Source organism: Rhincodon typus, chromosome 29 (genome assembly GCF_021869965.1).
Source record: "Rhincodon typus isolate 14 chromosome 29, sRhiTyp1.1, whole genome shotgun sequence".
In the NCBI taxonomy this organism is placed as follows: domain Eukaryota; kingdom Metazoa; phylum Chordata; class Chondrichthyes; order Orectolobiformes; family Rhincodontidae; genus Rhincodon; species Rhincodon typus.
This window is the reverse complement of record NC_063360.1, coordinates 10,205,737-10,233,432: the sequence shown is the minus strand read 5'-3', so window position 1 is coordinate 10,233,432 and position 27,696 is coordinate 10,205,737. Positions and strand designations below refer to the sequence as shown.

The window sequence follows — 27,696 nt, the reverse complement described above, 5'->3', positions numbered from 1 at the left end:
TTAAAATAATATTTTGCTTGAAGAGAACGTGTTTTTTCTCTACCTTTATCAATGAAAACTTTCTGTTGCATATTAAACATAAACAAAGAACATCATAGAAATGACAGTACCAAATTCATTTGTATGAAGTGACCCAACTATTTCTGCCTGCCTTTCATTTCATGTTTATTATATTATTATATTCTTAACCTTGACAGGTGAAAAAATATTTTCTTTGGTATGTAGAGACTTTGACAGAAAAAGAGAGTAAGGCAGCTGCATACATTCCAACAAAGCATCAACGTATATAATGAAGGCATAATGGAATCATATTGTACTAATATCACTACAGTGTACCCAGTCAGCATAATATTTCGACATTTACACAAAGTCAACGCAATGATGTATTATTGACACAGCAAAGATATATCCATGAAAAAGTGTATGAAAGCAATCTTTCTCTCTTCGTCTTGTTCACTTTGATTCCAGAGTTGCTGACTACTCTCAGTTCTTTCGTTCAAGAGTTTTGTGACTCTCAGTAGAATATTTGGCTAGGGAGGCGTAACAAAATAAATAAAATGCTAATATACAACAAACTGCCAGCACAGCACAGGACAGCTAAGGAGTGTGGCACTGGTATGGTGGCTCAGTGGTTAGTACTGCTGCCTCCCAGTGATGGGGACCTGGGTTCAATTCTGACCTTGGGCACCTGTCTGTGTGGAGTTTGCACATTCTCCCTGTGTCTCTGTGGGGTTTCCTCCCACAGTCCAAAGATGTGTAGGTCAGGTGGATTGATCATGCTAAATTGCCCATAAGTGTCCAAGAATCTGTAGGTTAGATGGATTAGCCATGGGAAATGTGGGGTTTCAAGGCTAGTCTGGGGTAGGTTTGGTTAGAATGCTCTTTGGAGAGTTGGTGTGGACTTGTTTGGTCAAATAGCCCGATTCCACACTGTAGGGATTCTTCTAAAATTGGGATCGGGTTGAAAGTTGAGCCATTAATTGGAGATAGCAAGAATTGTAGATACTAGATCCGTACTGATGAATGGTGTAAACCTGACTGTCAGCTTTCTTTCTCTGATTCTGCCTGACCTGCTGTGTTCCTCCAGGTCCACACTGTATTGGGTCACTAATTGACTTGACTAAGCACAGAAGAGATGGGCTAAGTCTCATTCCCCCTTCCATGTTGATTCACTTTTGTAAAACTAGGGGTGGAATTTCCACAGGCCAACTTTGTACAGAACATTGATAGAAACACTTAAGTTGCCATTGATCTTCCACTGAAATTACAGCAGAAGATTGAAAAAAACTCCAGGGAAATTCTATCATGGCAACATTAGTGACATTAATCAATTTCAACTTTTATTAATTTCACCAGCTACAATAGGGAGATATAAATCCATTCCTCCAGGGCATTCACATTGGCTTCTACTTTTCAAGTCCAGTGACCTTACCACCATGCCATCACATCTTCTGCTAACCCATACTGATACTTTCAGAACATCTCACTGACATTATCCCTGTTACTGCGCCTCCCCTTGGTGCCTACGACAGGTAACTCTCCAGACCTTGCATCCCATGTTTACCAAGTAACATAATACTCTTCACATAACCCCTTCCTCCTGAAAGTTGTCCAATGACAGTCTGAACTGATGGGCTAGTATTTGTAGTTAGCATGCTGGGATATTGTAACATCATTTCTTAATCTTTGGTGGTGACATTTTCCAGAATAAGCCGGGGCAGGGAGACTGATGAAAAGCATTCTGGGTGTCATTCAATTAAAGACAACCACATTTCAGAGGACAAAAGATAAGAATGGATTTAAGGAATGAAATACCTATCATGTTAGTCTTCTATTCTTTCATTTCATGACCAACTATGAATAGAGGATGACTTCCACAGGTAGAGGGCTGTGAATGGAGAGGGGTTAGTTAGTTCAGTTGGCTGGACAGCTAGTTTGTAATGTAATGCCAACAGTGTAGATTTAATTCTGGTTGTGGTTATCATGAAGGACTCTCCTTTTCAACCTCTCCCCTCACCTTAGGTGTGGTGAAACCTCAGGTTAAACCACCACTAGTTGTCTCTCTCTCTCTCTATCTATCTTTCTCTCTCTCTAATAAGAGCCTATCGTCCTCTGGAACTATGGAAACTTTACTTACTACCTCTGAATGATAATGGTAAGTTGAGATGATGTTCAATTTAGTGAAAACAAAATGGCTGCAGTTAGGAAGTGTATTTTACCAGTGTACAGTTACAAAATGTATTGGTTTGAATATCCAGGGCAGCACAGTGGCTCAGTGGTTAGCACTGCTGCCTCATAGTGCCAGGGACCTGGGTTTAATTCCACCCTCGAACAACTATCTGTGTGGAGTTTGCACGTTCTCCCGGTGTCTGTGTGGGTTTCCACCGGGTGCTGCAGTTTCCTTCCGTGGTCCAGAGATGTGCAGGCCGTGCTAAGTTGTCCCTAGTGTTCAGGGATGTGTAGATTAGGTGCATTAGCCATGGGAAATAGGATAGAGGGATGGGTCTCGGTGTGATGCTGTGTGGAGGGTCGATGTAGACTTGTTGGGCTAAAGGGCTTGTTTCCACACTCTACGGATTCTATTATCATTGCATATGATCTTAGAGAAAGCAAGTACTTCAGACCACCTTCCTCCATATTTATGCCCTTTAAGGGCCTCTTTTGCTTGAAGTAAAAGTTTCATTCATTCTTTATTGGATTACATCTAGTAGAAGAGTCTCTATGTTTCTGAGCTTGTTATCTCACTTATGCAGGAAAACTACATTTTGACCATAGTGTCTGTTTTAGCTTTTTCATGTTGGTATAGCCTTCCCTCAGAGGATGTCGACAGTGTTTGGGTCTACCATGTCAATGTATTAAAGATGATCTCAAAAGAATTCAACCGGTCCTGAAAAGAATCACACTTACCTATTTAACACTAAGAAAAATCTAGATCCTGCCGTTCGATCAACAGTTTGTCTAAGATCAAGAGCTCTTTTATCTGACTTTCTTATCCGATATTCTCTGCACTCCTTACTCATGATGTTGTCCAGCACTAGGATGTAAAGACGTATATATGTGTGAGTGTGAGTGCGTGTGAGTGTGTGCGTGTGAGTGTGTGCGTGTGTGTGTGTGCGCGTGTGTATGAGTGTGTGTGCACGTGTGTGTGCGTGCATATTTGTATGAGTGAGTGTGTGCGTGTGCATGTGTGTGTGAGTGTGTGTGTGTGAGTGTGTGTATGTGTGTGTGTGTGTGTGTAGGAGAGAGTGAGAGTGTGTGTGTGTGTGAGGGAGAGAGTGTGTGTGTGCGCATGTGGGTGTGCATGTCTGTGTGTGTATGAGTGTGTGTCTGTGTGTCTGCATGTGTGTGTGTCTGTGTCTGTGTCTGTGTGTGTGTGTCTGTGTGTAGTGCATGTGTAGCAGCTGAAGGGATATTGAACTTTCAGCATCATGAATATTACTTCCCACCTGCATTACCAAGGATTTGACACTGAGAAATAGCAGGAGCACACACAAGAGGGGAATAGTTCAATAACTCCATGGTACGGCTTTGTCACTAGAGTTATTTACCTGGCCTATCTCGCTGCTGAAATTTCACCACGAAATGCAAAATTCTTCTGATTATTATTCCATAAGCATAACCCAAGATCTTTCTGTGGAATGAACACTGTTCATTCGTGGCACAGTGGCTCAGTGGTTAGCACTGCTGCCTCACTGCACCAGGGACCCAGGTTTGATTCCACCCTCAAGCAACTATCTGTGTGGAGTTTGTACATTCTCCCCTTGTCTGTGTGGGTTTCCTCCCACAGACCAAAAATGTGCAGATTAGGTGGATTGGCCATACTAAATTGTCCCACAGTGTCCAGGGATGGGCAGACTAGACAGATTAACCATGGGAAATGCAGGGATAGGATACGGTAGGGGGTGGGTCTGGGTGGGATGCTATTCAGAGGGTTGGTATGGGCCCAATGGCCTGCTTCCACTCTGTAAGGATTCTATGATTTCTTATGTACATTGTGGGCATCACATCTTAAGGAAAAACGAATGTAGCTGTTGAAGAGTTGATTCAATTTTTCACACAGTTCAGTATGAATCCAGTTTAACAACAAGCAGCCCTTTCTGACAGGAATTTCAAAAATTGCTGTAATTCTTTGCTCTGCCTCATTTTAATCTCTCGATAAAGTCAACAGTTATAAGAGGGCTTGGTACCATTTTGATAGTCGAAAGTGTGATGAAATCAAATGAAATTGATTTTTTTTCTGGTTTGTAATCTATGTTCAGTGTTTCCTGAAGTTTGACAGCCCATTACAGTAACAATATGCTTGGAATGTTTTATTTGTGCAGACTGTTATTTATATTCATATAACTGCTACCTCTTGTAAATGTCCTTTGAAGGATAAAATAGCAATTTTTTGACCAAACATGATATAATAAAATCTCAATTGGCACCAGCCTGTTACATGAATACAACAAATGGTTGTGTTTCCTTGTATCTCTGCATCAGAGCATTGAAATATGGTCTGTAGACTGTTTGTAGGCCACTATCCATTTATATGTGGCTCTTTGAAAACTTACCATATGCCTCTGAGATTATTCTCAAGAATTGCCTTACTGGACATTGGCAGACCTCTGAAATAAAAAAAAAGAACTGTGGATACTGAAGAACTGAAACAAAAAAAAAACAAATTGCTGGAAAAACTTGAACAGGTCTGGCAGCATCGATAGGGAGAAAACAGAGTTAAACGTTCAAGTCCAGGGAGTTCTGAGGAAGGGTCACTGGACTGGAAACATTAACTCAGTTTTCTCTCCACAGATGCTGTCAGACCTGCTGAATTTTTCCAACAATTTCTGATCTTGTCTGGCAGACCTTGTTTCTGTTTCACTGAAGTTTATTTGTTGAGATAGGACCTCAATGGGGCATTGTTAGCCGAACATTATATCTTGTCTTCCAGAAAGTAACCCAAGACTTAGCCAGAGTCTGGTAGCTAGACTGCTTTATGATTGAGTGTCACACCAATCCACAATAATTTGTTTTCAACCTCAAGAATTGATTGTTGTCGGTGACAAACAATTTCAATTAAATTAGTGGAATCTCTTTCAATTCAGGAAATATAATTGGTTTATAATAGAAGTTCACAACATTTTCAAGCCCTAGATGTTCAGGAAGAGTGTGATAACGTCACTGAACAGAAAGATCAGGAAGACAGAATATCTAAACAAGCACACCTTTAAAAAAAAAAGCTGCTGATTTGACGTGGATGGTTTAATTACAAAGAAGACTGGAGATTTTCTTATAATGCAGTAGTAATGTCCCTCCTCTCACTCCTAGAAGCCCGGGTTCAAATCCGACCTGCTCCAGAGGTGTGTCATATAAAAACAGCTGGGTTCTCACATGGGTTCCCATTCGATGGTTCTCTACATGGGAGTCCTCCCACTGGGACCAAGGGCAGAGGGTTTTGTACACAGTAGACCCATGATTAAGATGATTCCCAGCCAAGAGGGAAGGGGATGACCTAGTGGTATTATTGCTGGACTGTCAATCCAGAGACCCAGATGACATTCTGGTGACTCCACTTCAAATCTTGCCACATCAGATGGTGGAATTTGAATTCATTAAAATATTTGGAATTATGAATCTAATGATGACTATGAATCCATTGTTGATTGTCTAATGTCTGGTTCACTAATGTCCTTTAGGGAAGGAATCTGCCATCCTTACCAGGTCTGGTCTACATATGACTCCAGACCAACAGCAATGTGGTTGACACTGAACTGCCCTCTGGGCAATTAGAGATGGGCAGTAAATGCTGCCTGGCCAGCAACATCCTCATCCCATTAATTAATTTTTTAAAAAATACTGTTTAGTTTGCAGAGCTGTGGAGTCTGTGGACACATACGTGTTGGTTGTGAGTAATTGTATTCCCAGTTTAATTATTTAAAAAGCTTATTTTTGTTCTTCCGGTTGTACTTTAGCCCCACGGTCTTGAACTTTGTGCTCCCAATGTGGAAGGGGCAGGCAGGTCGGAGGACCTCAATGTAGATCTACCCCAGGGCATGGCCAAAGTGGCAACAATAGGCAGCAAGCTGTGGAGGGAGGGTCAGAGTTCCCAGCTGTGTGCCCCTCTTATGCAACTACTTTAATGCCCAGTGTCCTTGGAGAGGTAGTCCACAGTGTTCGCCAATACCCTCAAAGCTTTCAGAGAGAGGTGGGCACTGCATGGTGTTTCAGCATTATTTCCTCCTCCAACTCCATTTTAGTTTCATCGCATCCCTCTTTCCCTTCCCTTTTGTTATTGCTGCACTGCCCTGGTGGGTATTTCGAGAGAGGCTGGCACTGTAGATGCTTCATTTCAGCTATCAATTTTTTTTAATCCCCTCCCTTGTTCCCTCCCCTTTAATTTTCTTCTTGTTACACAACTCTTGTGGCCAGTGTTTGTAGTGATTTGTTAATTGGGTGAATGATAAATCGAGTTTATTTTCAGAGGAGCTGTCGGAGGCTGGTATAATTACGATATTTAAAAGGCATCTAGATTGGTATATGAATAGAGATAGTAGAAACTGCAGATGCTGGAGAATCTGAGATAACAAGGTGTAGAGCTGGATGAACACAGCAGGCCAAGCAGCATCATAGGAGCAGGAATGTTGACATTTCGGGCCTAGACCCTTCATCAGAAATGGGGGAGGGGAAGGGGGTTCTGAAATAAATAGGGAGAGAGGGGGAGGCGGATAGAAGATGGATAGAGGAGAAGATAGGTGAAGAGGAAACAGACAGGTCAAAGAGGTGGGGATGGAGCCAGTAAAGGTGAGTGTAGGTGGGGAGTTAGGGAGGGATAGGTCAGTCCAGGGAGGACGGACAGGTCAAGGGGGCGGGATGAGGTTAGTAGGTAGGAAATGGGGGTGCAGCTTGAGGTGGGAGGAGGGGATAGGATGGGTTTAGATGGCCCAATGCTGGCACGTAGTACTGGATCAGTTTAAGATATCTGATCGGCACAGAGCCGAAGAGTCCATTTCCATGTTATAAAGCTCTATGACTCGATAAACAATAAAAGGACCTCAGTGTGGGGTGATTGGCTTCTGGATAGGAAAAGGGAGCAGGAGGGAAAAAAATGGAAACTTGCTAATCTGCAAAATTATAATATAACCTTTATAAATCTCTGGAAGTCTTTTGCTACCTCATTCAACACACGGACAATGGTCTCTTAAACACACAATCCTTCACTGGATGCTCAACCAAGTCGATTGGTACTTTGGGTGTGTTACTAGACTACAGCTGAATTTCACTGGAACTGTATTGAGCAATGGAAGATCTGTCTTTCATGCAAGGAAGGGAAAAGATTGTGTTTCTAAATAAAGAACAAGGAACACAAACTAATCAGCCAACAAGCAAGAGCCCTTCACATCAGACGTTTTAATGCATGAGCAAATCTCTCATTGCATTCCTCCCAGTGAATCACTGAACTCACCTTTTTGTAATAATTAGGACATTATCATCAGAGAATGTTGGGGAAACTCTGACAGACTGAAAGGCACACGCCACACACAAAACTTTTATCATATACACAAGTATTTGCGACTAATGCAATACTGAACTAAACTAAAAGACTTGGCTAAAACAATGTAAGCATAATGATAAATATATCAGTGATTGAGATTAGATTTTAAATTGTAGTGAGGTGTTGCAAGCAACCAGGGTTCAAATTGAGTGAAGGCTGTAGCTGAAGTCACCCTTGGAAATTCAATCATGGTGGCAAGCCAATGAGAAGGAAGTTAGTCACCTTCCCCCCCGCCCCCCCCCCAACTGTATTTGGGAGATTTCGTGAGGAACTGTTCCCTCAATCACAGGCTGTTCTCTCCTATGCTTGCTGCTAATAGGGTCCACTCATTTCATTAGAATGTGAGTTACAGAAAGAGTGAGATACATGCAGACTCTGAGGGGGTGAGAGAGAGAGACTCCACAGGTTGAGAGAAAAAGAGAGACAGACAGACTGCCAGGCAGTTTGAGAGAGAGAGAGGCAGAGAGAGAGAGTAGGAGAAAATAAGAGTGAGCGACTCCAATGGAATGAAAGAAAAAAACACAGCCCCCAAGCGTGTGTGTGTGTGTGTGTGTGTGTGTGAGAAAGAGATTGTGTGTGTGTGTGAGAGAGAGAGAGAGTGTGTGTGTGTGTGTGTGTGTGTGTGTGTGTGAGAGAGAGAGAGAAAGACTTCAATAAGATGACAGATCAGCAGGCAGACTCAGATTTCAAGGGGATCACAGAGAGAGACATGCAGACAGGCTCTGGGGGGATGAGAAAGACTATGAGGATTGGGTCAGTGGGTGTTTCAATGAGTGAATAAATATGTATGTCTTTATGAATGAATGAATAAGTTTCATAAGTGGGTTCTTTTTGTGTAGGTTTGTCTGTTCAGATAACTTCACACCAGACCTCCAGTTGTTTCTTCAATGAGTATTTATGTATAGATGAAGATAAAGCAACAGCCATACCTGCTTAGAACTGTTCTGGTTCCAACCTTCTAGCAGAGGCTCTGTTACATGACCACTGAGGTCAAAGTTACATCACAGCATACCTCACGAAAGTAGGAACTGCCAATGCTGGAGAATCTGAGATAACAAGGTGTAGAAAAGAAAAGAGGGGTCTAGACCCGAAACATCAGCTTTCCTGCTCCTCTGATGCTGTTTGGCCTGCTGTGTTCATCCAGCTCTACACCTTGATACCTCAAGATATATCTGCATATTCATTAATACCTACCATTATATGTAGCCTCACTCTGCTTTGGAAATCAGTGAATTGACGTCCCCTTTTAACTTTTCAAAATGATTCCTGACTACTTTGTTTATTCGCTGGGTGATTGATTTGCTGGAGTAAATTGTGGAACAGTGATCTCAGTGTTAACCTATTTTGCAACAGTGGGTTGACTCACTCTCTCATAAAGTTGTCTTTGATGTGCCTGAGGAACATTTTGTGTATCCTCTCTGTCTTAAAGCAGCAAGAAGATAGCAAAGACCTAGTTATAAATTTCTGGTTTGCTGCATATGTGATGAAAATACATTAGCCATGTCCTCACTAGCATGTGGAAAGAAGCCCATGGAACTAAAAATGTAGTTCTTGAGAAAATACCAAGAAGAGTCCCTGAAAATAGAATTAGATTGACCTCTGCAAATAGTGTATTATCCCTACATCTACAACCTCTCAAACATACATCTGTTGCTCATACTGCACTGACTGGTGGAACAATAGCTTATTTATGGCTGTTTGTTTTCCACCTTAGAATTGATTTTTTTTGTTGCATGAATGTATTATAAAGGCAATATGAGTTGATTATAAGAAAGTTTCACTGTAATTGACTTTCTTCTCAATTTCAAATGAAATATGATCATTGCACTCAACTCTGACCAGTTTGCTGAGCACTGGTGTGATCTATTTCTCATTCGCTTACAAGCTGATGGTCCTTATTTATTTCAGATGGATACGCTCGAATCTCTCGGACCTAGTATCAGCGGTATGGCAAGATGCCCTTATGATCCTAAACAAGCCAATGTTGCACTCTTTGCTGGTAAGAGTAGAAACTTTAGCACTATTAGCTAAAACTAATTATTTGAATCAATTTGTCAACCAATCACAAAGAACTACATTTAATAAAATGCTTTAATTGGGCTAGATTGCATTGAATGTGAGGGTATGTTTCTGTTTCACATTGCTTTATTGTTGGCTTTAATACCTTAATTAGACAATAGGTTGTCAAGCATTGTCATAGACAAAAAGAACAGAGAGACCTTGGGCTTAGGCTGCAGTGTATGGGGAGTTTTCTGCAATAAGGATAGGCAAGATGGGAATTAGGCAATTTGAACATGATTTGAGGCATTATTGGACTGAGAGGCAGAGTAAGTCAATATCCACAGGGGTGATGGTTCAAATGGGTTTGATGTCGAAAAAAATCTCAAGTTGCTTCACAGAGGCAAAATCAGAAAAAAAACCCAGCAAGTCAAAAATGTTAGGGGGGCTAAAATAAAGCTTAGAGTCGTAGGGTCATGCAGACAGAAACAGGACCTTTGGCCCAACCTGTCTGTGCCGACCAGATATCTTAAACTGATCCAGTACAACTTGCCAGCATTTGGCCCATATCCCTCTAAACCCTTCCTATTCATGTACCCATCCAGATGCCTTTTAAATGTTGTAATTGTACTCGTCTCTACCACTACCTCCGGCAGCTCGTTCCATATATTCACCGCTCTCTGTGAAAAAGTTACCCCTCAGGTCCCTTTTAAATCTTTCTCTTCTCATCTAAAACCTATGCCCTCTAGTTTTGGACTCCCCTTCCTTGGGGCAAAGACCTTGGCCATTCAACTTATCTATGCCCCTCGTGATTTTATAAATCTCTATAAGGTCACCCCTCAGCCTCCTACATTCCATTGAAAAAAGTCACAGCCCTTTCAGCCTCTCTTTATAATTCAAACACTCCAGTCTCGGTAACATCCTTGTAACTCTTTTTTGCACCCTTTCCAGTTTAATTACATCCTCCCTATAGCAGGGCAACCAGAATTGTATGTAGTACTCCAAACGTGGCCTTGCCAATGTCCTGTACAGCTGTAACATGATATCCCAATTCATGCATAAGTCCTGTCCTGTTCTGTCTTACCAAAATGCAACACCTGCATTTATCTAAATTAAACTCCATCCGCCAATTCTCGACCCACTGGCCCAGTCAATCAAGATCCTGTTGTACTTTTAGGAAACCTTCTTCACTTCCCACTATATCACCAATTTTGGTGTCATCTACACACTTACTAAACATACCTCCTATATTCTCATCCAAATCGTTTGTAAAAATGCGAACAACAGTGGACCCAGCACCGACCTTTGCAGCACACCACTGGTCACAGGCCTCCAGTCTGAAAAACAACCCTTTACTGCCACCCTTTGTTTCCTGCCATCAAGCCAATTTTGTATCCACTGGCTAGTGCGCCCTAGATTCCGTGTGGTCGAACCTTATTAGCGAGTCTACCGTGCAGAAACTTGTCGAAGGCCTGCTAATGTCATGTACACAATGTCTACCACTCTGCCTTCATCTACCTTCTTGGTCACCTTTTCAAAAAATACAATCAAGTTTGAGAGACACAATTTCCCATGTACAAAGCCATGCTGACTATCCCTAATCAGTCCTTGCCTTTCTAAATGCATGTAGATCCTGTCTCTCAGAATCTCCTCCAACAACTTACCCATCACTGACGTTAGGCTCGCTGGTCTGTAGTTCCCTGGCTTTTTCTTCCAGCCTTTCTGCAGTCTTCTGGCACCTCACCTGTGGATATCGATGGTACAAATATCTCTGCTGAGGACCCCACGATTTCTTCCCTGGCTTCCCACAGTGTCCTGTGATACACTTGATCAGGTCCAAGGGATTTATCTACCTTTATGCGTTTTAGGACTCCGCGCCTCCTCTTCTGTCATATGGACTCCTTTCAAGATATCACTATTTATTTCCCCGGGTTCCCTAGCTTCCATGTCTTTCTCCAGTGTAATTACAGACGCAAAATATTCATTTTAGGATCTCACCCATCCCTTGTGGTTCCACATATAGATGGCCATATTGATCTTTAAAGGGCCCTATTCTCTCACTAGTTGCACATTTGCCCTTAATATACTTGTAGAATCTCTTTGATTCTCCTTAACCTTATCTGCCAAAGCTATCTCATGTTCTGTTTTTGCCTTCCTCATTTCCCTCTAAATTGTACTCCTACACCCGCTTTACTCCTCAAAGAATTCATTTGATCCCAGCTGTCTATACTTGATATATGCCTCTGCCTTTTTCTTGACAAAAGCCTCAATATCTCTAGTCATCCAGTGTTCCCTATTCCTGCCAGCCTTGCCCTTCACACTAACAGGAACATGCTGTCCCTGAACCTTTATTATTTCTCTTTTGAAAGCTTTCCACTTGTTAGATATCCCTTTGCTGCTAAAAACCTCCCCAAAGCAACTTTTGAAATTTCCTGTTTAATACCGTCAAAATTGATATTGGTAATTTAGAGCTTTAACTGTGGACCCGGCCTATCCATTTCCATAATTATTTTAAAACTGATAAAATTATGGTCATTGGTCCCAAAGTGCTCCCCCTTATTTCCCAAGAAGAGGTTGAGATTTGCCCCATCTTTAGGAGGACCATCTACATAGTGATTTGAGAAAGTTTTCTTGAAGACATTTAACAAATTCCTTTCCATCCAAGCTCTTAACAGTTCGGCAGTCCCAGTCAATGTTTGGAAAATTAAAATCCCCAACTAGTACAGCTCTATTGTTCTTACCGCTATCTGAGATCACCCTACATATTTGCTCCTAAAGTTACTACTAACTATTGGGATGCCTATTGTACAATCCCATCAAAGTGATCACTCCCTTCTTATTTCTCAGTTCCACTCATATAGCTTCACTGGACAAAAACAGAAGTTTCTGGAAAAGATCAGCAAGTCTGGCAGCATCTGTGAACAAAAAATTAAAGTTAACATTTCGGGTCTGGTGACCCTCCCTCAGCTTCACTTGACAATCCATCAGATAAATTCCCTAACTACTGCCATGATGTTTTCTCTAATCAAAAATGCCACACCCTCTCCTCTCTGGCCTCCCCTTCTAGCCTTCCTACAGCATCCATATCCCAGAATATTGAGCTGCTGGTCCTGTCCCTCCATCAGCCATGTTTCTGTAATAGCTACGATATCCCAGTCCCATGTTCCCATCCATACCCTGAGATCATCTGCCTTACCTGTCAGTCCTCTAGAATTGAAATAAATGCAGTTTAATTGATCAGTCTTCCCTCGTTCTCTGCTGTGCTGTTGCCTGCCTTGACTATTTAATTACTGTCTTTAACTTCTGTACCAGGCTCAATGTTGTCTCTGGTCTCAGTCTGGTCCCACTCCCTACCAGACTAGTTTAAACCCCTCTGAGTACTTCTAGCAAATCTGCCCACTAGGATATTGGTCCCCCTCCAGTTCAGGTGCAACCCATCCCTCTTGTACAGGTCACTTCTGCCCCAGAGGAGATCCCAATGATCCAAAAATTTGAAACCCTACCCCTTGCCCTAACTCCTCAGCTACACATTCATCTGCCCTATCCTATTTCTACTCTCTCAAGCACATGGCACTGGGAGTAATCTAGAGATTGTTACCCTTGAGGTCCTGCTTTTTAACCTCTTGCCTAACTCCCTATATTCACTCTGCAGACCTCATTCCTTTGTCAACCTATATCATTGGTACCAATGTGTACAACGACCTCTGGTTGCTCACGTTCCCCAATGAGAATTTGCTGCTCCAAGATGTCCTTGATCAAAGGTTTGAAAGGAAGATCTTAAAGAAAGCAAGGAAGATGTAAACTGGAATTTCTGAGAGAATTTCAGAGAATTTCATGACTGAATGGATTGGTGGGCTGAAGTGAATGGTGAATTCATGAGGTCACATTTAGACTAGTGGAGAGTGCTGGAACTTCTGTCATGCAATAGGACTTTAAAAAGTTATGGATGGATGAGACAATGAAGGAATTTAAACAGAGGATGAAAATTTAAATTAGAATATGAAAAGGAGCGGTCTCTTGTAGACAAAATTGATGAGTGAGGGGGATATGATGCAGGCAGAAGAGTTTCAAATGAGCTAAAGTTTATGGAAGGTGGGGAGCTATCTAGAAGATCATTGAAATAATCAAATCTGGAGATAACATTGCAAATATACGCGTAAGATATTTCATCTGCCCTTCTCGCTTTGCTCCTGCCATTTAAGGACAGCAAATAAGATACACTAATACAATAGTAGGAATCCAGGTTATCAGGAAAGGACAGAAAGTCTGGGCTCTTTAAATGATGTTCTTAAAAGTACGAAGGAATTGATGACATTGTTCCAGGGAAACGTTTTACAACAAAAGGTGATAAAGATTAGAGAGACTTAGAAATTAAGATTTCAGGAATGATAAGGAAAGCAGAGTCTAAAGGAGCTGATAATGCTGAACCCTTGCAACATTACATATACTGTTGTTCAGGCACTCCATATCAGTTTCTAGTCAATCTGGTCTGAGGTTTTAGCGCACACCTCTAGAGTGGTTAGGCCTTGGACCTGGGACTCTTGATTCATAGGTAGGGACTCTACCACTGCGCCACATGAGTCCCTCAGGTGCTCCATACTACTTGCTAATCACTGAGTTCAGAGATATGTTATTGTATACCTCTGCACCAAGTGGGACTTGAACCTGAGACTTCTGGTTCAGAGGTAGGGACACAACCATTGCACCAGAAGAGCCCCTTAGGCATGCCACATGCACGGCAATGGGATGGAAATCAGATGAATTCTACAATGACCAGGCAATCTGCTGCTCCAATATTAATCCCTCCCTATGTGTAAGGTTTGAAAATTGCTCCCAACTTTAATTGATTATTGAATGTTCTCATTCGACATAGCACGTGCTTTTCAATTAAATACTGAAATGTTCCTAATTTCCTGACACTAGATAATAAACTTTTTACTGGGACTGTCACCGATTTCCTCGCGATTGATGCTGTCATCTATCGAAGTTTGGGCGGGAGTCCAACACTCCGAACAGTCAAACATGACTCCAAATGGTTCAAAGGTAAGTCATCTATCCATAAAAGCACTTAACAAAGAGAAGATAAGTAAAACATCTTGTAACATGGCAACTCTTGCATTTATTGCAGGCTCTTACAGCCAAAATTCAGCGGAAATATTTATAAAAATTGTGCCGGATCATAACAATGCAAGGAAAGCAATTGGTTCTTTTGGCACTGATAAATCTTAACAATGAAGTCCAAATGTATCATTTGACCAACAAAATCATTCAAATTAAAATTGTTTTAAATTAGTATCCAATATTTATTTTGTACATTAGGAGTGCTGCAGCAGCTCAATTGAGTTCTACTTGATAATTCATTAGTGGAGGGTGCAGCGGTGGTCATCGCTCCTTTTCTGTCCATAGTCACGCACCCTGTGTAGGACGTAGCTCAATTCAAGGTCTTAAGTTAAGTTTCAGTGAGAACCTTCAGGACTGTTCTGCTCCTTTGATGACGGGACATCTCTTTCTTGGATGTGATGGGTAATTCATGGTGACACAATCACAATCCCAGCCTGGCACTGGTCGCCTTCTCCTGTGTAGCACAAACTCACAGCTCATCCCGCATTGCTGTTGAGCCCAATCTAAGAAAGTGGACTTTGAATATTGAGTGGTGCTGACACCAGGAGCCATGTCCTGCTTTGAAAAATCCAGCTCCCACAGTCTAAGAGCATGCTTAAAACTTGCCTGTTAAGTTGATGTAGCCAAGGCTGACTGTTCCGCAAAACTAGGACTCGACTGGACCCAGGGGATTCATGAAAGATGGGTGAGAAAACAAAGTGGCTTTAAGCTCCATGAGTTAAATAAGCTGATGTGTTTCTTGCATTTTCTGGACTCTCAGTCATATCCCTGCCTTGTAATTATTACTAAGTATCTGCCAATTTCTATATAATGTGTATGATTGGTGTTTGAATCCTAAAAACTTCTGAATCAGAGAGGGATGAGATCTGTGGGGCTAGCAAGAGTTCACAGAAACAGCCCTGGCCAGATGATGAGAGACAGCAAAAAAAAATCAACACAAGTTGGCAGGAAGCATTGTGCTAGTCATAAATGGAATATGAAATTAACGAGATGAGCTGGAGAGATCAATGAAGTTTATTCTTTTTTCCATACCTCAAGGAACACAGGGAATAAACATTGATAATGGTATTAGGCCAAAAGTGTTGCTGTAACTGCACTTTGCCTTGGAGTACCTTCCTAAATTATAGTAGATCATTACAAATTTCCATATATTGAATATTTATTGCTTCTCTCATCAAACTAATATTTTGGCCACATTATCCAATAATCATTGCAGAAAAGTTAGCCACCTCAATGGATCAATGGGTAATGTGTTACACTGAGAATTACAAACCAACAAGGTACTAGGCTGCAGCTCTGATGAAGAGTCATTTTGGGTAGATGTGATTGCTGAGCTGTATGCCAATTAAAAATTGTATAGTTTAAGAAAAATATGTCAGTATGGGCAACAGTGTTTTGTCCTTCCTCAGTCTGGGAATTGAAATGGTATCTCAACCCCTTTGAGGGCCTTCTTACTTTGCTTGCCATTCAAGGATCGAGTATAGCCCAGAGTAGAGAAAAGTCATCTAGCTTGCTCTCTCTCCGTGGATGCTGTCTGACCCGCTGTGATCTCCAGCATTTGTCATTTTCAGTACAGATTCCAGCATCTGCAGTAATTTGCTCCTACTAGGTTTTGATCCCTGGTCTGTACTGAATCAGATATGTTCAGCCAGATCAATAGTTAGAATGGGGCTCAGCAAGCCTGATCTGGGGAAAGGCAAATCCATTCAATCAATCTGCATATCCCATCTGATCACATCAATGTCACTGTACTGGAAAATATATATATATAGATATATATAGCTTCAAGGTTTAGCACTAGCAGCAGAGCCTGCTGACACAGTGGTCAGTTACTCTCAAGAGGAAAATATCCACGTGTAACAGAGAACTATTTCATATAGTATGAGCATAATAATCTATATTACTTTCATTCATGACTATGAGTTTCATAGGCAGGTTTTTACCAATCCCATTGTTCTTAATAAGTGTAACTGGGTAACATATGTGTATAGATATATATATATAATAATTTTTGACCTATTAATAGTTTCATGGCAGTTCCATCGGGATTGCAATACTTTTCTTTAAAATCATTCTTTCTTTTTAGCTGGCCCTGAGTTTCTGTTCTTTAACATCTATATTTACCTTTTAAATATCTCATACATATTAAAAAAAATCAGCAGTGTAGTATCATAATAAATGCAAACTTGGGGATATTAATGTAACTTATCTTCACTGCACCTAATTATGTTTGTGCAATTTGTGATGATTAAAGTGAATAATAATAAAAACTGAGTCAATACAATTGCGGTAAAACATTCATTACTTTGAAATGTGTTCGACCGATTTACCGTTAGATTTTTTCTGTCTAATGGGTTAATAAGTGATTATTATGATGTTTTACTTGATGTCACTGCTAAGGAAAGACGTTCAGCTAAATCCTACCTAAATTTCTTCCAGAACCATACTTTATCCACGCTGTAGAATATGGTCGGCATGTTTTCTTCTTTTTCCGAGAAATTGCTATGGAATTTAACTACCTGGAAAAGGTAAGTGGGAATTTTGGTTAGATGTGATTGCTGAGCTGTATGCCAATTGAAACTTGCATAGTTTAAGAAAAATATTGCCAGTGTGGCAACAGTGTTTTGTTCTTCCTCAATCTGGGAATTGAAATGATATCTCAGCCCCTTAGAGGGCCTTCTTCCTTTGCTTGCTATTCAAGGATCGAGTACAGCCCAGAGTAGAGTAAAGCACCAAGAAAGTTTGAAATGGGAACAGACTATTTTGGCTGTCAGGTGTATTCCTTCAAGTCTACAAAGTATAGTCAACATTCTTAGGTTCTCCCAATTTGTTTGAATTGCTGGAGGTAAGTGATTGAACGTTGGTAAGATCGAAGAAACTGAAACTATGAACTTCCACCAGATATTGTTGGCACATCCTGATGAGTTACATGACCCCATACTGCATAATTAAATATCATTATGTTTTACCTAATAGCTGGCATCTCACTTCTAACTAAAATTTCCAATTGTCCAACTCCAGATCAACAGCTTATCCCCATGTAATTTGCTTAAAAGGTCTGCTGCACACAACTGATCTAGTCTGGTCAGTATTTTGATTGTTTCATGTTTACATCATTCAGACTTGCAATCACAGTGTGTTTGGTGGATCTGACAATTCAGTTTCTACATTATCCTCTCTCTAATGTGAGTCCTCCCTTTTAATTCAGCTGGGTTCAGAAATATGGGAGAGGACGGGCATTTTCATAAACTTGCGGAGGTCAGATTGGGGTCAGACAAACAGCATTGAGCAACTATGGAAAACCACATTGGTCACAATCCTACCCTCTTTCCTGTGTTATCTATAGGCAGAGCAGTGCCAACTGTTGCTGCAGCAGCAACAACAATGCCAGTAGCAACAGTCTTCCTAGCCACATGCCTGTACAGTGAAAATGGTATGGAGACCATGCTTGAGCTAGAAGAATGCAATACCCCCAATACCCCCACTGAGGATGAGCAGATGATTAACTCTCTTGGCATATCCAGTGTCCCAGAAGGTCTGGGAGGTTGCCGCTGTCATTTGTAGCTTTGCAAAACCATTGCATAAGAGAGACACATATAGTCAATAATTACCTGTGGCAGGTGGGGGGAAACTGAAGGAAAATGGAGATCCCCATGGGGCTGATGAGTTGGTCATTTAGAAGTGGATGGGGCTATTGAGAAATTACAGCTGATGATATTTAGCACCAAATTCTCGTTTTCTCAGCCGTGGAGGTTATTTTCTGAAGGGTCACCAACTTTTGAGATTTACCAATGTGGCTGCATAGCAAAAAGAGCCTTTTCAAGGAAACTGACAAGCTGTAAAGCAAATCATAATAAAATGAGGTTATACTGAGGAGCTTCCAACACAACCAGGTGAGAGAAAACAGTTCAAAACACATTTTCTCAGGGAGTGTTTTTACTGCTTGACGGATGATTCCAGCTTTTGAGAAGGCACGTGACCTGTCTAGCCTGTCACCTGTCTGTTGCTGAATTTTCTGCATACTCCTGCTCTGTAAATCTAGGGGGGATTAAGGAAAGAGGGCACAGCAGTGCCAACTGTTCCAACAGCAGCAAAAGCAATGCCAGAGCATCAGTCTTCTCGGCCATGTGCCCCTATTTGGTGAAGATTGGATGGACCCCAATGTTACAGCTACAAGAATGCAATTTGCCCACTTCGGAGGATTTACTCTCTTGGCATGTCTGAGCAGCATTACCACAGAAGCTCAGCGTTTAACTGCAGGCTGCTGCAGTCATTTGCAGCTTCATGATGTATTGTATCAGGGAAGTGTGCATTGTCAACAATTAGCAAGATAACTGTCAGAAGATCGCCCCCAGTTCTCCACTCCAGGGACTGCATTAACCAAATTCTGTTCTCCTTTCTGCAAAAAGCAAAAGCAGAAACATATGTGTCTAATATGCGGAGGAGGGAAGCACATCATTTATAGAAGCTGAATGTGAGTCATAGGTCATAAGGCATGGGAATGTGGCAGGTCAAGAAGGAGGAGATATGAAGTGACTATAAAGAGAGGGTTGGCCTGAGAAATGTCATGAAGGAGCTGTAGGAGAACTCAGATTGTAAGGTTTGGCACCTGAAATCATTACACACTCACCCTCTGAAGCCCTGAATCAATCTACCCTATCATTGGCTTTACCCCAATCATTTAAACCCTTCCCACAGCATCGTTCTTCATCATGCGTCCATTACTCTTTTTCTTCCACAAATCAGATCTCTTCTCCATCAATTGCTAACAGGCCTTCCCTACCATTTCCACCCTCTGTTCCAATCATGTATTCAATCCAATGTTTAAAGAAATAAATTGTCTTGACTTTAATTGCCTTTGTTGGTTGTCACTAGAGCCTAATTCTGATCCTAACTCATATAACTGCCACATATAATTCAACTTTACTTTTCATGTGCCTTGTTGAAAATGATTTTTGTACGCTCATCAGTTACTCTACATGTAACTTGTCTAATTATTAGTTGCACTGGCCTCTACTACTGAAATGTATGTTAAGTATGTGAAAGGGCTGACGACAGCTTGCATTAAGTGTGGAAAGGAGGCTTGTATAAATAATAGAGCATGCCATGTAGGAACTCATCCATATGGACAAAGAAGGTGACCTCAGTCTGTGGTAAATTAGCTGTGCTCAGCCATAGTGATGCTTGGGTCCTATGGTTGGCCTCAGCATTTCAACTGGGATTGTTGCTCCTGATTACATTTCATTAATACCACCATCAAAGTGAGGAGAATATCAGAATTGCCTGTGATGCCCACTATAGCAATGTCGCCACTGATGCTCATCATTTAGACTCACATGCCAAACTGCCACTTGTATGAAATAAAAACCAAAAGAACTGCGGATGCTGTAAATCAGGAACAAAAACAGAAGTTGCTCAGAACTCAGAAGGTTCTGAGGAAGGGTCAACCAGACCTGAAACGTTAACTCTGATTTTTTTCTTCACAGATGCTGCCAGAACTGCTGAGCTTTTCCAGCACCTTCTGTTTTTGCCACTTGTACTAACTAGCTGAGGGTGGCCAGTACAATGGAACTATAGCCCAATATGAATAAGTGCCTTCAGGAGAGCGAGGGAGAAAATTGGACAATTAACAGCCTCAAAAGATCACCTTCATTTGAAGAAGAAAATTTCACCAAAGTTTCTCTTTCTGATGTGCAGGTCGTTCTCTCCAGAGTTGCTCGCGTCTGTAAGAATGACATGGGTGGTTCCCAGCGGGTGCTTGAGAAGCAGTGGACATCCTTCCTGAAGGCGCGCTTGAACTGCTCAGTGCCAGGAGACTCCCACTTCTACTTCAACGTCCTTCAGGCTGTGACAGACACCATTCGGATTGACGGGCACACTATTGTGCTGGCTATATTCTCCACCCCCTCCAATAGGTAAATGCATTTTCTACTCACGAAATTCACATTCCACCCTGTGAGATTTTGCAGGGAAACAATTTAATAAGCTATCTAAGTGATAATAGGTCTGGTGAAGTAACATTCATCCCATTCTCATAAAATACATCATCTTATACATATGAGATATTGTCCACACTTCAATCAAAGTGTGGTTCTAATTTTGGGAAGATTTTACTCCCCTTGAAGGGCACAATGAAGGACAGTACAGATGATTGAGAGTAAAAAGAATTTCACTAAAGAGCAAAGGTTTAAAATGTTAGTTATGGTTTCTTTGAAGAAGCGAATTTGGAGCGACCTGGCTGACTGTATCAAGACTATAAAGGAAAGAGGCAAAAATTGATTGAAGCAAATGTTTCACTGTGGCAGTGTTAAAATACTTAGAGCACGTTACAAGTTAGCAAATTTGGACTATGTAGGGAGGACAAAAATATAGACCTGTAGAATAAGTTACAATGGAAGACTATTGACGCTAACAGAATAAATGGATCTAAATGTCAAGTATGTATTTATAGTTTAAGAAGGGTTTAAGTGATATGCTGAAAAACAGTTTTGTGGATTAAAGATCAATTTATAGATAGGCATGTTTGGCTTAATGGTCTAAAGATGCTGAAATAAATATTCATATGTATATTTCTAAACTGTATTTAATTATAACATATGTTGATATCCAAAAATTCCTCAGTTCTCAAAATTGAATTAGTGGGCCATGTATGTTTTGGTGAAATTATACCTACAGAGCTGAGGGATGTTAATTTTAGGGAAAGGATTCCTGACTATTATGGATACTCAGGTGCCAGTTTTAATGAAGAGCGGGTTGAAGGAGAATGGAACAAAGTGACCTCAAAGGGTGTCTACCTCAGAAACCCGACACCTGGGCAATTTTAACTCCTGGATCTTCACTAGGTGTTTCCAGTCAGCAGTCAGCTAAGAGAGGCACGCTGACATCTAGGAATGGGATTCTCAGTGGCAAGTCACTGGCTGGGATCAACACATTAGCCAATGAATTTGGGGCAGGGTCTCACAGGAGCAAGGTACCCAACACAGTGAGGACCTAAGCTTTTCATAAGAGGCCCAGAAGATCCCTGCGTCTAGTCCCAGATCTGCTTCCTGTGGTCTTATCAATTTAGATTTTATTGTCATATGTTCTCAAGTACAAGAGTACAATGAAAAATGTATAATGTTGCCATACATGGCACCATCTTATGTACAAAGGTACTGAGGTACAAAAACTTAGGTACAAAGTAGTAAAATAAACAAAGTTAAAGAAATTAAGCATTACCTTCAGAGGCTAAGTGGAAAAATAAGGAAATAAGGTAATAGTTATCACTGAAGTCCTTTTTAATATGAAATAGAAAAATAAAGGAATAAGTTGAAAGTTCAACAGTCTTTGATGAGTCCACTGCTTAGCTCGTTGTCTGGGAGACCTCAGCTGCCTGTTCTCGATGCCACCACCACAGATACCAGGGGGCCTCCCTGACCACAGTGGGCTGCAATGCCATCATTGCTGCTGCTGAAGCCGCTGCCTCCCCGATCTCCTTCCTCTGCCTTTGGAACATGCCCGGGCAGGACCCACAGCAACATACTGCTACACCGAACTGAGAGACCACACTATACAAATATAACCCTCTATTTACGCAAGGGGGGAGTAAGAAAATGGAGACCATAGTGCTAGTAGCCTAACATCTGTAGCAGGGAAAATGCTGGAGTCCATTATAAAGGACGTAATAACTGGACTCTTAGAAATTAATTGTAGGAACAAACAGAGGCAGCATAGATTTATGAAAAGGAAATCATGTTTGACAAACCCAGAGTTGTTTGAAGATGTATCTAGCAGAAAAGATAAGAGGGAAGCAGTGGATGTAATGTATTTGGATTTCTAGAAGTCTTTTGATAAGATCGCAAACAGGAGATTGGTAAGTAATATTAGAGCAGATAGGATTGGGGTAATAGACTTGCATGGATTGAGAATTTGTTAATGGATAGATAACAGAGTCAGAGTAAATGTGTCTATTTGAGGTTATAAATGTGTCTGTTTGGGGTTAGCAGGCTAGGACTGGTGGGATACTGCAAGGACAGTGCTTTGATCACTGGTACACTCAAGCTATGTCAATAATTGAAATATGGGAACCAATTCTAATATTAAATTTGTTGATGACAGGAAACTAAGTAGGAGAATGCAAGGAGGCTTTAAGACTGAGTTAATAAGCAAGAACATGACCAATGGAGCATATAATGTGGAAAAATATAATGTAATCCACTTTGGAGAAAAAAGCAAACCGTAGATTTTTTTCTTAAGTGGTAAGAAATTGAGAAGTATTGATATCCAGACTGATTTAATTTGATTTGATTTATTGTTGACATGTACTGAGATGCATAGATTTGGATGTCCATGTTTATAAGTCACTGAAAACTAACATGCAAGTGCAGCAAACAATTCAGAAGTCAAGTACTTTGTCGAACTTTACTGCAAGAGGATATAAATACAACAGTACAAAAGTCTTGCTGCAATTGTATGGAGCCTTGGTGAGACTGCCCCAGGAGTATTGTGTACATTTTTATTCTCCTTATCTCAGGTTCACCAGATTGATCTCTGGAATGATATGATTTTCCTAAGGAAAGATTGAAGAGATAGGCCTTTCATTCATTGGTGTTTAGAAGAGCCAGAGATGATCTCAGTGAAACATGGGCTTGGCAGTGTATGTACAGATGTTTCCTGGGGAAGGGTGTGGGGTGGGCATTGGACAGGGTTTGTCTAGAAATTAAGTCTTGGAATAAGGAGGGGGCCATTTAGGACTGTGATGAGGAGTAAATTCTGCACTCAAACTGTAGTAAACTATTGAAACCATCTCCCAGGGAGGGCTGTAGAGGTTCAGTCATTGAGCATGTTAAAGACTGGGATCAATGGATATCATGAGGTGAGGTGATAGTGCAGGATAGTGGCATTGAGGCAGAAGTTCAGACAAGGTCTGGGTGTACGATGAAGCAGGCTCAAGGGGACAAATGTCTCACTCCTATTTCCTACAGTCCAATAATTTAATTTTCACTTCATGGGAAAACCATTGGTTTCCTCCCAGAAGTATGAAGAGGCCTGATGAGGCCTGATGCCTCATCCAATTCTCCATGTGCAAATTTCAAGGAGCACTTTAGGTGGTTATGCATGCCCACTGTTTAAAATGGAAGTATGTGGAACCCTATGAGGGTAAAATCACTACTTCATTATCAGTTTTGAGCTCTCTTAGATCAGAAATAATGAGAGCACATACAGTGTCCAACCCCTTAGCAGTAAAATTCATCCCCTATCTCAGAGCACTGTGACATCTCCCATGACAGCAGTTCTGCAGGGTTCCTAATTGAGATAGAGATCAAAATCTAGTTTTTTTTCTGTTGGTCTGTGCACTAGAAGCTGGATTGAGATGTCAAATGTATTTTGCATGGATAGCAGATACAAGGTTTTCACATCAATCCTGTGCAGGAATGGGTTGATCTGTGGCAAGCGATATTCATATCAGACAATTGGGTCAGACAGAAAATGACTCTATCTCCAGGGAGGGTGCGCCCACTTTCTCTTAACATTCAAAGGCATTATCATCATGGAATTTACTGCTAACAATATCCTGCGCATTAACATTGATGAAAGACTTGACTAGATCAGCCACGTAAGGACTGAAAGGGCAGGTTAAGGCTTGGGTAATCTGCTGGGAATAACCCACCTTCCCCAGAGCCTGGCCACAAAGCACAAGTCAGGTGTATGATGGAGTACTCTCCACTTTGCCTCAGTGGCTGTAACTCCAAGTACACTCACAAACGCCATCCAGGACAAAGCAGCCAACTTGGTTGACACCCCTTGCACAAGCCTTCAACACTCACTCACTCCACCAAAAGCACACTGCAGCAGTAGCAGGTACCATCTGCATGAAGCCTCCATCATCAGCACCTTCCAAACCTGTGACCCCTACTGCCTAGGACAAGGGCACTAGGTGCACAGGAGAACCACCATGTATTTGGACACCTTCCCTCCTCCCCACCCCAGTCCTCCCCGAAATCACACTACCATCGCTGGATCAAAAATGCTGAAATTCTCACCCTAATAGCAAAGAAAGAGATTGCCAGAGGACACCTAGAGATGAGTAACAAATGTTGGTCTAACAATGCTCTAATTCCCATGGAAAAAGCGTGGCCAGGATATGAACCTGAATCCCAGCAATGAAAGAAGAGAACATAAGAAATAGGAGCAGGAGTAGGCCATCTGGCCTTTTGAGACCATGGGTGATCTTTTTGTGGACTCAGCTTCACTTACCCACCCACTCACCATAACCTTTAATTCCTTACTGTTCAAAAATCTATCTTTGCCTTAAAAAGATTCAATGAGGAAGCCTCAACTGCTTGACTGGGCAGGGAATTCCACAGATTCACAACCCTTTAGGTGAAGAAGTTCCTCCTCAACTCAGTCCTAAATCTGCTCCCCTTTATTTTGAGGCAATGCCCCCGAGTTCTAGTTTCGCCCGCCAGTGGAAACATCCTCCCTGCTTCTATCTTATCTATTCCCTTCTTAATTTTGTATGTTTCTATGAGATTCCCCTTCATTCTTCTAAATTGCAAAGAGTACAGTCCTAGTCTACTCAATCTCTCCTCACAAGGCAACCCTGTCAATTCTGGAATCAACCAAGTGAACCTCCTCTACACCCTCTCCAGTGCCAGTACATCCTTTCTCAAGTAAGGAGATCAAAGAAAAGCGTACGTTCAACTCACTATGCAACCAGTTCTTCCCTTCCATTTTATTGTGAGTGGTGTGTTGTACCTATTCTGGCAGCTAAGCTTACTATAGTAGTAAGACTGTTATTTTGGACAGTGTTTTTTTTGTTTGAGTTTGTATGGTCTTGGCTACTGAGTCTGACAAAGTCAAGTGAATCAGATTGAGCTACCTGTTTAAAATCTGATGCTCATTCCTATAAACAAAGCAATTTTCAAAATGGGTTTGTGCAAAAATACAACATCTCTGGGTCGAATCAATGACTGTCAAGAATGAATATGTTGGACAGCCAAAACTAAATGGGCTGAATCAGAGAAATAATGACTGTAAAATGACTGCTGTGGTGTACACATTGTTCCCCAGTCATTCATATGTCCAAACAAGTCTTTATTTCTGCAGCAGAGCATTTTGGTAATGGATTTGAAAATGGGAATAAATAGCATGTTTAAATCCACAGTGAATACAGGGTCAGTATCTTTGATTTTGCAGACAGCTTTATGTAATCCAGTCTTTTTTCAAAGTGCATAATGACGGAAACGTGGAGCTTTACAATATAGAAAGTGGTATTTCACAAAGATTGATTCAGAGATCACTTGTTCATTATTCATTACTATGATTTATATTAATACATTTTTAGATATTAAAGGCATCAAATGGTATGGAGAGAAAGCGGGAATACAGCATATGGTGAAGACAGCTTCAAGGGCCAAGTGCCCAAGTTTCTATGTTTCTGAAGACAATAAGATATATGAGCAAAAGTAGCCCTTTGGCCGTTCTAGTCTGTTCCACCACTAATGAGACCAAGACTGATCTGATAATTCTGAAATCCACTTTCTTGCCTTTTCCTTAATACCCTTGAATTCCATACAAATTAAAAATCTGTCTCAATGTTGAATATATTTAATGAGTCAGCCTCAATTGCCCACTATGGTAAAGAATTCTACAAATTCATTACCCTCACGGAGAAGAAATTTCCCCTGATGTCTGCCATAAATGTGCAACCCCTTATTCTGAGATTAGCCCCTCTGATCCTAGGCTCTCCCACATGGGGAAGAAACCTTTCCACATCTACCCTCTCAAGTCCTCTAAGAACTTTATATGTTTCAATAAGATCATCTCTCATTTTTCTATATTCCAACAAGTGCAGGCCCCAAACTATTCAACTTCTCTTCATGAGACAGTCCTTCCATACCAGGTATCAGCCTAGTGAACCTTCTCTGAACAGCTTCCAATGGCAATATGACTTCCCTTAGAGAAAAGTCCAAACTTATTTTTAATTCATTCATAGGATCTAGGCATCACCACCTGTGCCAATATGTATTGCCAATTCCTAATTGCCCAGAGGGCACATAGGGGTCAATTACATTACTGTGGTTCTGGAGTTACATGTAGGCCAGACCAGGTAAGGACAGTAGTTCTTTCCCAAAAGGAAATTAGTGAACAGATGAGTTGCTTTCTGATAATCGACAATGATTTCATAGTCATCATTAGACTCTTAATTCCAGATTGGTATTGAAGTCAAATTGCATCATCTGCCATTGTTGGATTCAAACCCAGATCCCCAGAACAGTAGAAACAAAAACAGAAATTGCTGGAAAAGCTCAGCAGGTCTGGCAGTACCTGTGAAGAGAAATCAGAGTTAATGTTTCGGGTCAGGTGGCCCTTCCTCGGAACACAGGACCCGAAACATTAACTCTGATTTCTCTTCACAAATGTTGCCAGACCTGCTGAGCTTTTCCAGCAATTTCAGTTTTTGTTTCTGATTTACAGCATCTGCAGTTCTTTCGGTTTTTATTCCCCAAAACATTACCTGGGTCTCTGGACTAACAGTCTAGTTATAATAACACTAATCCATCACTGCCCCCTACTGTTCACTCTATTCCAACTGTGATCTGAATTGTGCCTTGTATATTTTTAACTAAAGCTCAATACTTTTGTATTCCATTCCCTTTGAAATTAAGGTCAGTATTCCATTTGTCTTCTTCCATTACCTGCTAAACTTGGGTGCTAGCTTTTCTTGATTGATGATCGAAGACTCCAAAATCCCTCTAGCTTTCTGCAGCCTTTCTCCATTTAGATACAGTCGGTTCTGATATAACGCAGTAGTTCCGTTCTCATGTGATCTCATGTTATAAGAAAGTCATACAATAGCCGCACCATTTAAACTAATGGGCCCAGAATCGCGTTATAGCCAATACAGGTAAGGAAAGTTCATGTTCTACAAATAGTGGTCTAAATTCTTCAATCATGTTAAAACCAATTCGTGTTGAAGAAAGAGAGATAGTAGGAACTGCAGATGCTGGAGAATCGGAGACAACAAGGTGCAGGGCTGGATGAACACAGCAGGCCAAGCAGCA

The 27,696-nt window shown here is 41.2% G+C and overlaps 1 protein-coding gene across 1 annotated transcript in view; it reads left to right on the top strand.

Annotated features, from left to right (window-relative positions):
* Window positions 1-27,696, top strand: part of sema6bb (sema domain, transmembrane domain (TM), and cytoplasmic domain, (semaphorin) 6Bb) — a 241,739-nt gene that overhangs the window by 142,180 nt on the left and 71,863 nt on the right. Inside the window, exons 6-9 of the mRNA XM_048614179.1 lie at window positions 9,440-9,530; window positions 14,453-14,572; window positions 17,090-17,178; window positions 20,348-20,565. Of these exons, the coding sequence (XP_048470136.1) occupies window positions 9,440-9,530; window positions 14,453-14,572; window positions 17,090-17,178; window positions 20,348-20,565 (518 nt within the window). The remainder of the gene's footprint in view (window positions 1-9,439; window positions 9,531-14,452; window positions 14,573-17,089; window positions 17,179-20,347; window positions 20,566-27,696) is intronic.